Here is a 12,463-nt window from a genome sequence, read left to right on the forward strand (position 1 = left end):
ATGCAGAAGTTTGCCGTTTCCCTTATTGAACTTGAGATCTCTGTTGGCCCAGTCCTCAAGTTTCTTAAGGTCCCTCCAGGTTGACATTTTGGTCTTTGTCATGTGAGCCACTCCTTAAAGTTCAATATTGGCTGTGAACTTGCTGATGCTATGATCTATGTCGTAACTTATATTGCTGTCAATGTTGAGCAGTATGTGCCCCAGGTGGGCCCCAGGAGTATTCTGCTCACTGCTGGCTCTCAAGCTGTTTATCACTGCCTTTGAGTCCAGTGGTCCAGCTAGTTTTTGACTATGCAGCAGTTAATTTGTCTACTTCATAGCTCCTTAGTTTCCAAATGTGAATACTGTAGGTGATGATGTTAAAAGCTTTATGTACTGGAGCTGGGTTGGAGTTAATTTTCTTCATAGCAGCCCCTGGGGTGTGGTGTTACAGCTGTGTGACTAAAGCAGTGCAGATAACACACCAATGTATTAGCTGTTGCTGAACAGTGCTTGCACAGCATTAAGGCCTTTTCCATTTCTCACTCTGCTCTCCCTGTAGTGAGGAGGCCAGGGTGGGCAAGAGCTTGGGAGAGGTCATAACTGGGACGGCTGACCTGAATGGACCAGAGGGGTATTCCAGGCTGTATATAGATCACATTCAGGAGGATCAGTGACAGTAGTGTCTGAATCAGTAACTTTTCTGCCACTGAATTTTAGTGCCCTTTCTCTAAAGTGACCAGAGAGAGAAAGGAGGAGGGAGAAGGAAGGAAGACAGAGGAGGAGAGGGGAGAGAGAGGGCAGGTTGGCAGAGGAACAATGAGGGAAGGATGGAGGGGAGAGCAGGAGGAGGAGGGGGCAGAGGAGGGAGAGGGACACCAGACAAAGGGACCAGAGAGCAAGATTATGTGAAGAAAGTTGTTCCCAAGTTCTGTTTCTATTGTCAGTAGTTCTTTGTAGCCTTTTGCTTTCTAGACTCCTGAAGGAAGTACCTCCATTGGAAGACATGCTGGCAGTCTTCAGTGCTGCCTGCGATATTGAAAAAGTTTCTGTACTTCAGTGCAGTATCCTATTCCCATGTTGAAATGGAAGACTCAGAATTTAGCCATCTTCAGAAAGAGAGTTGCATTTAAGGAGAAAGGAAGAATATAAAATCATAATTTATTGATGATATTTTGGAAAGGTTTAGGTCAGTCTCAGCACTTTAGAAATCTTGTTTTGAAAATGTGTTACCCTGTACATCATGTTGATGTTTTGGGACTCATGTTCTGGAAACCTTAGCCACAAGCTACTGTTGGAGATTGTCACTGATCTTTGTAACCTGCAGTGTGGTAGTTCCCATCTCAATAGAATTCTCACCCTCAGTTACACAGAGAACAATTTCGCTTTCACAAAAATAAAAGTTCTTTACTTAGCAGTTGTGTTCTCTTCTCAGCTGTCTCAGGTCTTTGAGGAGAAAAATGCCCTCTCCCTCCAGCTGCGAGGTAGCAGTCGGAACATCTGTGAGAGCCATCAGCACTACAGTGAGGTGCTGAACCGCTGCATGGTGCTTGAAAGGCAGCTTCAGGAGCTGCAGTCTGCAGACAAGGGCATGGTAAGGGTGGTCGTCTTGGTGTAAGGGAGGGAAAAGCTTATTGCGGATGGCTCCGCTAACTGCAGCGTTGTAGCTACTTTTTATCCTCTTCATTCAGTGCTACCTACCATACATTTGTGCTTTCTTTCAGGAGCTGTTTACAACAGATGCTGCTCCAGGAGCACCCCAAGAAAAGAATGAGCCTCAGAGAGGCAGTTACACACCAGAACTGCAAGAGTTGCAGCTGAGGTAAAGAAAGCCTGAGAAAACGCTCGGGAATGGTAGTCCTGATGGAGGTCTTTAGGCTAGTGATGAGGCTGTTTCTGTTACTTTCTGTCAGAGTGTTGGGAGAATTCAGTTCCACACCTTGTGGAAGTGGAAGGGCTATTATATGCACTTGACAGCTGTTGTTAGGTATCTTTTTGGGTAGGACTTCAAAAAATGAAGAGACAACATGCAGCAGCAATTCCAGCTAACCATCACCAGCCAAATGAGCATCTTTGATTTGATGGGCTGGGTCCCTCAGTAACTGCTGAAGTGTATCAGTGGTCCTGGTCTCAAGGCTGGTAGCTTGAGGGCGTCTGGAATTGAGACCTAGCACATGATTCCTTGTAACCTTCTGGAACTAAGATCTAGCACGTGATTGCTGATGTCCTTTCAAAATAATTTTCAGAAGGTGGGGCCACAGGTGACAGACCCAAGAAGCTCCTTCCTGATGTGACACAGAAGTTTCAAGAGATTTATTTTCTCTTTTGCTTTCCAAATAATTTAAATATTAATAAGAGATAACCAAGTCTTCTGTGTGAAGTGGAAGGGAACTGGAGTCTGTTCACATACTGCATCAATGAATACTACAGAAACAGAATAACAGTCCATGAATTAGCCCTTGTTTTGGTATATGATTGGTTATTTTCTGACAGGTTGTCCGAAACAGAACATTTACATAGCAGCACAAAGCAGGATTTGAGGTATTTAGAGGAGCAGCTGGAGGAAGAACGGGATCGTCGTCTTGCTGTAGAGGAGGCGCTCTCTGCAGCACAGGATCAGATCAGGAGGTGAGGGAGCTTGAACAAACAGGCAGTATCACCATAAAAGTAGGGTGATCCTAGCTCTGTGTTCGTCTGCACTTCATTACCTACTTCTGTCAAATGTCACTTAGGCGCATAGAAATGACTATACCTTGTCTATCACAGAATGGTTGAGGTTGTGGAAGGGACCTCTGCAGGTCATTGGGTCCAATGCTGCTGCTCCAGCAGGGCTACCTAGAGCCAGTTGCCCAGGATCAAACCCAGACAGTGCTTGAGTATCCCCAAGGATGAAGGCTTCACAAGCTCCCTGGGCAACCTGTGCCAATGCTCAGACACTCTTACAGTTAAAAAAAAAAGTTTCCTGATGTTCAGACTGTTGTTCAATTGTAGACAAAGCTAGAATGAGACAGCGGACTAGACATTAAGACAAATTTTGACTAGAAAAGAGATGCCAGCTTTCTCAATGAGTTAAATTAACTACTGGAAAATATGATATGGAGACTTGGAATTGGGTGAAGGCAGAAGAGGAATTTTTGTACTTCCAGGGGATTTGTCTCCTCAGTAAGCACCTGTCTGTCCTGGGCGAAACAGTCTTGACTTGAAGAATGTCATTCAGTTTTAATGTATTGCAAATTAACATAAAGTTTTAATTAATTTTGGTATTAAGAAACAATTAAACACAGGTAAAACACTTCCCCTGTGCCTTTCCCAGGCTCAACTTTGGTCTAGACACCTCTCCTCCCCTCTTCCTAGTCCCATTGTTTGCACTGCACGTTTTGCTTAGTCCCCTTGGTGAGGCAAAGGGCAGTGCAGGAGGCTGGGGTCAGTATGTAGTGATTTCTGTCTGCTGCTCCTTGTTTCTTACTCACTTCCTCTTCCCCTAGCAGCTACTACCTTTTGTTAAATATGTTTGAGCAGAGACCGTATACTCCTTTGGCTGTAGTTTTGGCACACAGCGAGGCGTCATTCGTTGCTAAGTCAACTGTAACCGGCTGTGACTGGTACAGAGCCCTTCACGGCCCCCTGCCATACAGCTCTCCCTTGCAACTCCCTGGTACCAAAATCTTGCCATTTATACCCAATAAACTGTGTATCTCAGGTTACTTGACAGATGCCCTTATAGTCAGCAGAGAAAAGGAGGCTGACCTAGACTAGATGTGAGGATCAGGGTGCAGTAAGTCACATGTTAGAAATATGTGCTTCTCCTTGGGTTTTATCATGTAACTTGATTGTAGGCACTTGTGCTGTGCATTTCCTGGTAGTTAAAATAAACATCACTGTTGGAGTCTTTTACATGAAAACAGAGATTTTCTTCTGACACACATGCTAATTCAGCAAAACAATAATGGTCTGTATGGAAGAATTCTGGATGAAGTTCCCTGGTAATTGCTATACAACACAGACAACTGTAGCCCCTTCTAGCGTTCAAGTCTATGAAACCCTTCTGCAACTGATTTCCCTTCACTAACCAATGCTAGCCTGAAGATATGACAGTGTTGCTTCCACATTTCACCCCTTAGTAGTATCTTGCCAATCCTGAATATCTGTCACTAAAAAATAGTAAGAACCAGCATTATTGGGACCAGAGCTGACTTCCAAAATAATTTCAGGGAATTTAAAATACACAGTTAAATCATCTGCCCTGGCTTCCTTCAAGTCACACACTATGAAATTTCACTTGAAAAGCCTCATGTAGAACACAGAGACCTTAATTAAGTTAGAGTTCAAAATTCTTGGAAGACAAAAGGGAAAAAACAGCACCTAAAAAAAACAGTTTTGAAGTGACAGGATATAAATCAGGTAAGAAAGGGCTCCACTGTCAGCAGCTGAATTGTCCTGTCTACTGGAGAGGAATGGTGATCTGCACATCATGCAGTATGGGAGTTCTACCTTTCTCTCTGGCTATGGCCGTGACGGTGGGCACGGGAAGTGCCAGTCACTTGAGCAGGTATAACTGGCATGGAGAGCACAATGTGCCTGCTTTCTTACAGTTTCACCAGCCTGGTGGAGCAGGGAGAACTGCTGCTACCTGGGTCACCCAGTCCTCCTGATGAACTTGAGCTCAGGAGGCACTACAGTTGTACGAATGGAACCAGTTCTTGTCAAGTGAGGCCATGACTTGCTTCCAATGGTTGATTACTTTTTGAAAAATGCCTCTTTTCCTAAACTTGTCTACCGTGTTGGTTTGGGGCATCATAAGAAACTGAATTTAATTTCATTGTTTTCTGCTGCAGGTTGCAGTCAAATGATTGGACATCTTCCTTAAGTGCTAGCATTGATATGGCTCCAGGTCATGAGCATTCCTTGCTGATTGACTCCATGGATAATAATTCCAGCCAAGTAAGAATTTACATTCACAGCTGTTAATAATGTGAGCCCTGGCTTATGCAAGAAAACGTGGACTGAAAACCGTGTACCTATAGCAGTCAAATCCTTCTGTAGGCACATTCAAATCTGGGTTTCTGTAGGTTTCTGCTCTGGTCTTGCTCTGTTTGCCACACCAAAAGCCACACACTGTTCTGATTGTGGCTTTGCTATGGCCTGCATAAGCAGAGTAAGTTTCAGAGCTCCCTAAAATGTAGGCTAGCATTACCTATGCCTAAAATGTGGTCCCAGGTTCTTTGTGGAATATTCAAGGCCTCAGTAGTGAGCAGATAGGCAGTCTGTGCAAACAGTGGGCAATCTCATGCGTAAGAAGTGTAGTGTAACTGGCCCTAGCATCTGCGATGCCTGGAGAGTCTGTCCTTTTGATTAGGGACAATCTCAGTTTTTCCTCACTCACTGTCTTTCAAACCTGTGTCAGTCAGGCTGGGAGCCAAAGTGGAGAGTTCATTTTTCACGGTTCTGAATGACAGCCTGGCAGTCACCTGTCCTGTTTTGCTACAGATGAAGCCCTGCTGAAGTCTTTGCTCTCTGGTCTCTTCAAGATTTGGGGGTGGTGCTCTCAAGAGCAGCATCAGCAGAATTATGGCAAGAGCCATAACTGGACACTACTTTGTGCTCATGCACAAAGGTTTGTTACTAGAATAGACAGTTTTCTTTCTATTGGAACTTTCCCAGTAGATGTTACATTGTCTGAGGACTCCTGGAAGGGCCCCTGTAGAGCGAGGTCACTCTGCAGCAGCTTGTTCAACAGCTTCAGAAGTCCTTTCAGCTGCAAGGGTGAAAGAACACAACAAATAGTAACTCTTCTAGGCCGGAGAGTGAAGCAGAATTCCTAGTAGCTCAAGGTTCTAGCAGAAAAGTAACATCAATCCATTTGTTTATATTTCACTCAGAGGGGCTAGAAATTTGTAGAGATCAAGTATTAGAGGGAGATGTTCTGCATTCTGTCACCCTTTCTCAAGGAAAATTGGAGAATGCTGGTTCACGAGAAACCTGCAGAGAACAGGGGAAGGGGAACATTTCACTGAGGGTTGGCTCTAGAGGTCGAGTCCAACAGTGGAATGGGTTTGGGAAGGTTCATACTACTTATCTTAAACTTATTTTCATGGTTTGGAGAGCTCTGAGTGAAGGCAGCTGGGGACATAGCCATTCCTGGTACTGACTGGTCTCTCTTTTACTCTTCCAGACTCGGAATGTCCTTGGATTACGACGCCTGTTACGCTCTCTCTTCCGTTCCCGGACCCACTTGCCTCTGCTAGTGGCCATGTATCTGCTTGCTCTTCATGTCCTGCTCTTCCTGTGCTTTACAGGCCACCTATGAACAGGAATAACAGCTTCTTCTTGAGCCGCAGCCCTCTGTGTAATGAGGTCCTGCATTCCCTATTGACAGGGTAGCACTTCACCCAGCTGCCTTCTTTTTCTCAATCAGCCCTTAAGGAGCAGCTGCACCCAGCAGCTTGCACCTAGGTTGCTTGCTGTCGAAGTATGCAGCAGCCGATGCTGATATTTGGGATCCGTTTCCAGGACATCTGCCATTGCTTTGGTGTTTTTAAATGAGTGGCATGTTTTCTGAGCCAGGGTTCTTGCACTACAAGCTTCAAGGACAACATCTATTCATGTACCTGGAGTAGCACCACTCATTTTATATAGTATTGTGCTGTGGGTGGGAATAAGAAAAATATTTTTGAGTTGCTTAAATAGCTCAGCACTTCTAGGAACTGCAGGATCTTCCCCCTCTTAGACTGAATCAGTGATTTGGGTAGCTAGGTAAAGAAGAGAGAAGCTTCTTCCCTGTCTTCCATTCCTTAGATTTGCTCTGTGGCTCAGTGCTGTTTGAAATGCATATCCTAAGGAAGTTGTGGACACTTTAAGGAACATGAATTCCAAAATTATGTTTCCTGCTCGGTTGCATCTCCTGTTCAAGAAAGGCCAAAATTAGTATATCCAGATGTGCTGAGCATTCCATCTAAAAGCAGCCATATGTCTGCCTTGACAAGCCTGTAAAATAATGTCAGTAACCTAGTGAATGAAAAGGAATAGGAAACAAGAAACTTTTTAGCTCAGAGTTAATAACCTTGCTGTTTGTAGCATCTGTGCACCTCTCACAATGGAAGGTGCTTGCATACCTCTTGAAATGAGAGCAGCTGTGCTCCTGCATTCTTGTCCACTGAACCCTTGTCACAAGATTAAACCCACAGAGACTGTTTTGAAGGGTTCCATAATGTGGTATGTGGGCCCAAATCAAAGGCAGAAGCTCCAGAAATAATCTTTTCCCCCTGTGCTGAGGAAGGGACTAGAGTTCTGAAACCTTCTGGCATCTCCGCTTTAGGAAAAGCGTGTTGTAGAAAGCTAGTGCTGGTCATTGGACTTGTCTGAATCTAAAGCAAACTGATGCAAATGGACTTGATCTTATAGGCTATATGGAAAGCTGTGTTTTCTAAAGAATTCCTGAATATGTCCTGGAATTGAGACTGCTGTCTTCCAAAGGGAAAATCCTAAATGCAAAGAAGATAGACCCAGCTGAGTTCCCTGTCAGAGACCACCAAGTGGTCATTCTGTTCAGAGTACTTGCCAGGATTGTATCTGTTTCTTGCCAGATTATTAAGTCACATTTTTCCCATGGGGAAAGAGGTAGTTCATTTGATGCTGCTGGTAAACTAAGATTCTCTAGCCTGTTTGAGGATGGATTGATTTCATCATGGTAGCTAAAATAACTGGATCTCTGGCAGGTCCAGATCATTGGCATTATATATCCATTTGTGTACTATCCTTGATTATCTGTGTGGACTTCCTCAACTATATAAAAATCAAGTGACCAAATACTTTGCCTATAGCTTCCTGGGGCATGTGCTCCTGTATATATAATAAAGATTATTTTTTAGATGGAATTTGTGTGGTGTTGTCATGTAAATGTCAGAGGTCTTTCAAGGTTATAATGCTGCTGTATCATACCTTATCAGGACCACCATGTTGAAATAAGACAAGCATCTGCTGGTTCAGAGACATTTAAATATTTTGTACCTTCCAATGGAACAGTTAGAGCTTAGAGTAAATACGTAAATAAATAAAATGAAGCCTCGGAAGGAACTAGTGATTTGATAATCATAGTCTGACCTAACAGCTTTGTGGTTTGACCTAATGAAAGATGTTTCCTGTTTCAAACATTTCAGCTTTTTGTTTTTTTCTCTGATAGACCTGTCCAACCTAGTTTTTTGATTGATCCGCAGTAGAGTCTGAAAAGGAGATCACCAACAGAGCTGTGCTTTGCCATCTCTAGTACACACAAGCCAATTCAGCATGGCCACTACTGGGGCAGGTCCAGGATCTGTTTTAGTGCCAGGAGGAAAGCAGTGTTACCAGGGATAGTGGAAGCAGGTTACTGCGCGGAGCTGTAAGAGGAACCCTCCTTACCATTTCCTTTACAGAATAGGTATGAGGCTCTGAGTATGGCAGACAAAGCATGTGATGAGAGAGAAGAGGAGGAACCTCTGCAAGCACTCTCGCCAAGGTCAGATCAACTGACCCCTCGCAACAGGAGCTGCGTTAAGACCAGTGCTGAGAAGAGGCAACAGTGAGTCATGGTCATAGGTAACTGCCTCCTGAGCAGAACGGAGGTACCCATTTGCAGATCAGACCTTCTTTTCAGGTAGGTTGGCTGCCTCCCTGGGGCTTGAATGAGGGATGTCACCAGATAACTGACAAGCTTAGTACAGCTTTCAGACTATTACTCACTCCAGCTCATTCATGTGGGTACTAGTGATGTAACAACAAGAAGTCCAAGGTTGATTAAAAGAGATTTCAGGGCCCTGGGAAGATTCAGGAGCACAGGCAGTGTTTTCGTCAATCCTCCCAGCAATGGGGAGAGATATAGGAAGAAACAGGCACGCCTAAGACATTGATACCTGGCCCCAGAACCGGTGCCTCCACCAGAATTTCGTTTTTAATAGAAACAGGAGAGTCCTTAAAGCATAAGGTATGCTGTGGTGTGATGGGATCCACCTGTCCCGATGGGAGAAAAGCATCTTTGCTTGTAAAGTGGCAGGACTCATTGAGAGGGCTTTAAACTAGAATCAATGGGACAAGGGGATACTAACAGGAGAACTGAAGATAAGCCAAGGGTTGGCATGGCATTGCCTGAGGGTGGCAATGCTAATGGTAGCATTTACGCTGCTCCAGGGAGCACTGAGGGCTTAGCAGCACATCTGAAACGCTTGTAGACCAACACGTGCGGTATGAGAAACAAACGGGATGAACTGGAAGCGTTGGTCAGTTCCCAGAGCTATGGTGTCATTGGTGGTGTGCAATTTGGTATACTACTAATACAGAATTTGTTTAGTGTAACTTGCTTAGCATTAATAGTTAAATTTGCTGAAGGCTTAGGCCACAGGCTGGGAACTTTCACCTAGGTATGTTGAACTTTTAGCTAGTCAAGTAAAAGAAGGCCTCAGAGACAATGCAAGTCAGAAGATACGGAAGCTATGTTCATTAACAGAAGCTGCAACCTCAGAGATAAGAAACAGCCTGCCTAGAGACTGTCAAAGGACCCAGTGAAGAACAGGAAGACCCCAACCCTAATGTAACTACTGGTCTGAACTGTCACATGAGGGGTGGGGAATTTAGATTGTAAGGGTATGATTGCCCAGGGATTTCTTTGTTTGAGGTCCCTCTTTGGACGCACCCAGCTTGAGCTGTAGCACTATTGATACAATGTAATTAATTAGTTTATTAATAAAAATAGTTAATTAATAAAAATTAAATAATTAATCAAATGTAAGGACTTTACAGAAGAATCTCTTTTCAGGTTATTGATTCAGTGGAAACCTAGAGTCGAACCCTGTTACGGTGTCTGGCATGTGTAATTTCCATAACACTGGTATCGGTGAGACTTGGTGGAATGACTCCCAAGACCGGAGTGCTGGGATGGAGGGCTATAGGCTGCTCAGGAGGGGTAGCCAGGGCAGGTGAGGTAGAGGAGTTGCACTATATGTAAGAGAGGTTTCACTGTACAGCCCTTACAGTTATCGGTGATGTGGTTGAGAGCCTCTGGGTGAGGATTAGGGGGTGGAAAACAAAGTAGATGTCATAGTGAGTGTCTACTATCAATCGCCCAGCCAGAATGACAGCATTGATGTGTTATTCTGTAGGCATTTAGAAGAAATCTGTGGATTGATAGGCCTTGTCCTTATGGAAGATTTTAACTTCCCAAACATCAACTGGGAATTTCATACTGCTGTGAAGAGCAAGTCTAGGAAATTCCTGAAGTTTGTGGAAGACAACTTCTTGTTACAAGTACTCAGTGAGCCAACCAGAAAGATGCCCTCCTAGACTTGTTTAAATAGAAAAGGGCTGATGGGAGATGTGATGGTAGGTGGCTGTCTTGGCCACAGTGATCGTGAAACCATTGATTTTAAAATTTTCGGTGTAATGAGAAAAAAGGTCAGCAGTGTTGCTACACTGGATTTTGAGAGGAAACTTCAAGCTATTCAGAGAGCTACTTAGCAGTGTCCCCTGGAAATCTGCTTTTGAAGGTTTAGGAGTTGGCAAGTGCTGGTCAGTGTTTAAGAAGCACCTTTTAGAAGCACAGGAGCTGGCAATTCCACTGTGTTGAAAGTGAAGCAAGCAGTGAAGGCCGGCTTAGCTGAACAGACAACTCCTTGCAGAGCTCCAGAGGAAAAAGGAATTATACGATCTCTGGAAGTAAGGTCAGACTTTGCAGGAAAATTACAGAGCTGTGGTTCACCTTTGCAGGGAGAAGACATTAAAGGTCAAATCTCAGATTTTGAACTAGTCCACTGTTGTGTCAGACAACAAGAAAGGCTTTTTTAAGTAGCAAGAGAAGGTCTGAAGAAAACATTGGAGTGATCCTTGTTGAAGATGGTTACCTGACTAATAGGGGCAAAGAAAAAGCAGAAGCACTCTGCTTATTTTATCTTAGTCTTTAATAATATTGATAGACCTTGGGCTGCCTGGTCCCCTGAGTCAGAGGAACACAAGTGCATGAACAATGACTTTCCATTTGTGCACACTGAAATTGTAAGGGACCAGCTGCACCAGCTGAATGTTCACAAGTCCACGGGGCCTGATGGGATTCACCCCAGAGTACTGAAGGAGCTAGCGGATGTTATGGCAGGACCCCTCTCAATCATCCACCAAAGGTCTTGGGAGTCTGGGGACACCCCCCCTGAGTGGAAGCTAGCCAATGTTATTCCCGTTTACAAGAAGGGTGTGAGGGAAGACCCAGGAAACTACAAACCGGTGAGTATAACCTCCGTACCTGGAAAAATTAAGGAGATTGTACTGGGTGCTATTGAAAGATACGTAAAGAACAATGCAATCGGGCACAGTCAACATGGGTTCACAAAGTCCTGTTTAACTACTTTGATATCTTTCTATGATAAGGTCACCCACCTAGTGGGTCAAGGGAAGGTGGTGGGTGTAGTTTTTCTGGATTTTAGTAAGTCTTTTGATACTGTCCCTCACAGCATCCTTCTGGAAAAGTTGTCTCACTGTGACACGATCAGGTACACAGGGTGTTGAGTGAAGAACTGGCTGAATGGCCAGCCAGTCAAGGGAGGGGATTGTCCCACTGTATTTAGCGTTGGTGCAGCCTCACCTTGAGCACTGTGTGCAGTGCTGGGCCTCACCACTTTAAAAGGATGCTAAAGTCCTTGAATGCATCCAGAGGAGGGCAACAAAGTTAGTGACAGAGCAGGAAGGCACGTCCTTTGAGGACCGGCTGAGGACTCTGGGTTTGTCTAGTTTGCAGATAAAGGCTGAGAAGCAACCTCATTGCTCTGCAGCTTCCTGAGGAGGGGGCATGGAAAGCGAGGTGCTGAGCTCTTCTCCTTGGGATCCAGTGATAGGATGCATGGGAATGGTTCAAAGTTGCATCAGGGGCGGTTCAGACTGAACATTAGACTCATACAGTCATGGAATGGTTTGGGCTGGAAGGGACCAACTAGTCAGGAGACCATCTAGTTCCAACCCCCTGCCAGGGGCAGGGACACCTCCCACTAGACCAGGTTGCTCCAAGCCCCATCCAACTTGGCCTTGAACACTTCCAGGGATGGGGCAGCCACAGCTGCTCTGGGCAGCCTGTGCCAGCGCCTCACCGCCCTCACAGTAAAGAATTTCTTCCTTAGATCTAATCTAAACCTGCCCTCTTTCAGCTTAAAGCCATTCCCCCTTGTCCTATCACTGCAGGCCCCTGTAAAAAGTCCCTCTGCAGCTTTCCTGTCAGCCCCTTTAGGTACTGGAAGGCCGCTCTAAGGTCTCCCCGGAGCCTTCTCTCCTCCAGGCTGAACAGCCCTGACTCTCTCAGCCTGTCTGCCTAGGAGAGGTGCTCCAGCCCTCTGACCATCTTTGTGGCCTCCCATGGGCTCACTCCAACATGTCCATGTCCTTCTTATGTTGGGCCCCCCCGAGCTTAACACAGTACTGTAGGTGGCATCTCAGGAAAGCAGAGCAGAGGGTCAGAATCACCTCCCTCGACCTGCTG

At 45.0% G+C, this 12,463-nt stretch overlaps 1 protein-coding gene across 1 annotated transcript in view; it reads left to right on the forward strand.

The window, feature by feature from the left end:
* The window catches only part of GOLGB1 (golgin B1), a 51,785-nt gene extending 43,932 nt beyond the window's left edge, over positions 1-7,853 (forward strand). The window contains exons 20-24 of the mRNA XM_037387820.1: positions 1,415-1,573; positions 1,704-1,801; positions 2,473-2,607; positions 4,815-4,920; positions 6,152-7,853. Coding sequence (XP_037243717.1) covers positions 1,415-1,573; positions 1,704-1,801; positions 2,473-2,607; positions 4,815-4,920; positions 6,152-6,286 — 633 coding nt within the window. The 3' untranslated portion in view covers positions 6,287-7,853. The remainder of the gene's footprint in view (positions 1-1,414; positions 1,574-1,703; positions 1,802-2,472; positions 2,608-4,814; positions 4,921-6,151) is intronic.
* The last annotated feature ends 4,610 nt before the right edge of the window (positions 7,854-12,463 follow it).

This window comes from Falco rusticolus, chromosome 5 (genome assembly GCF_015220075.1).
Source record: "Falco rusticolus isolate bFalRus1 chromosome 5, bFalRus1.pri, whole genome shotgun sequence".
NCBI lineage: Eukaryota > Metazoa > Chordata > Aves > Falconiformes > Falconidae > Falco > Falco rusticolus.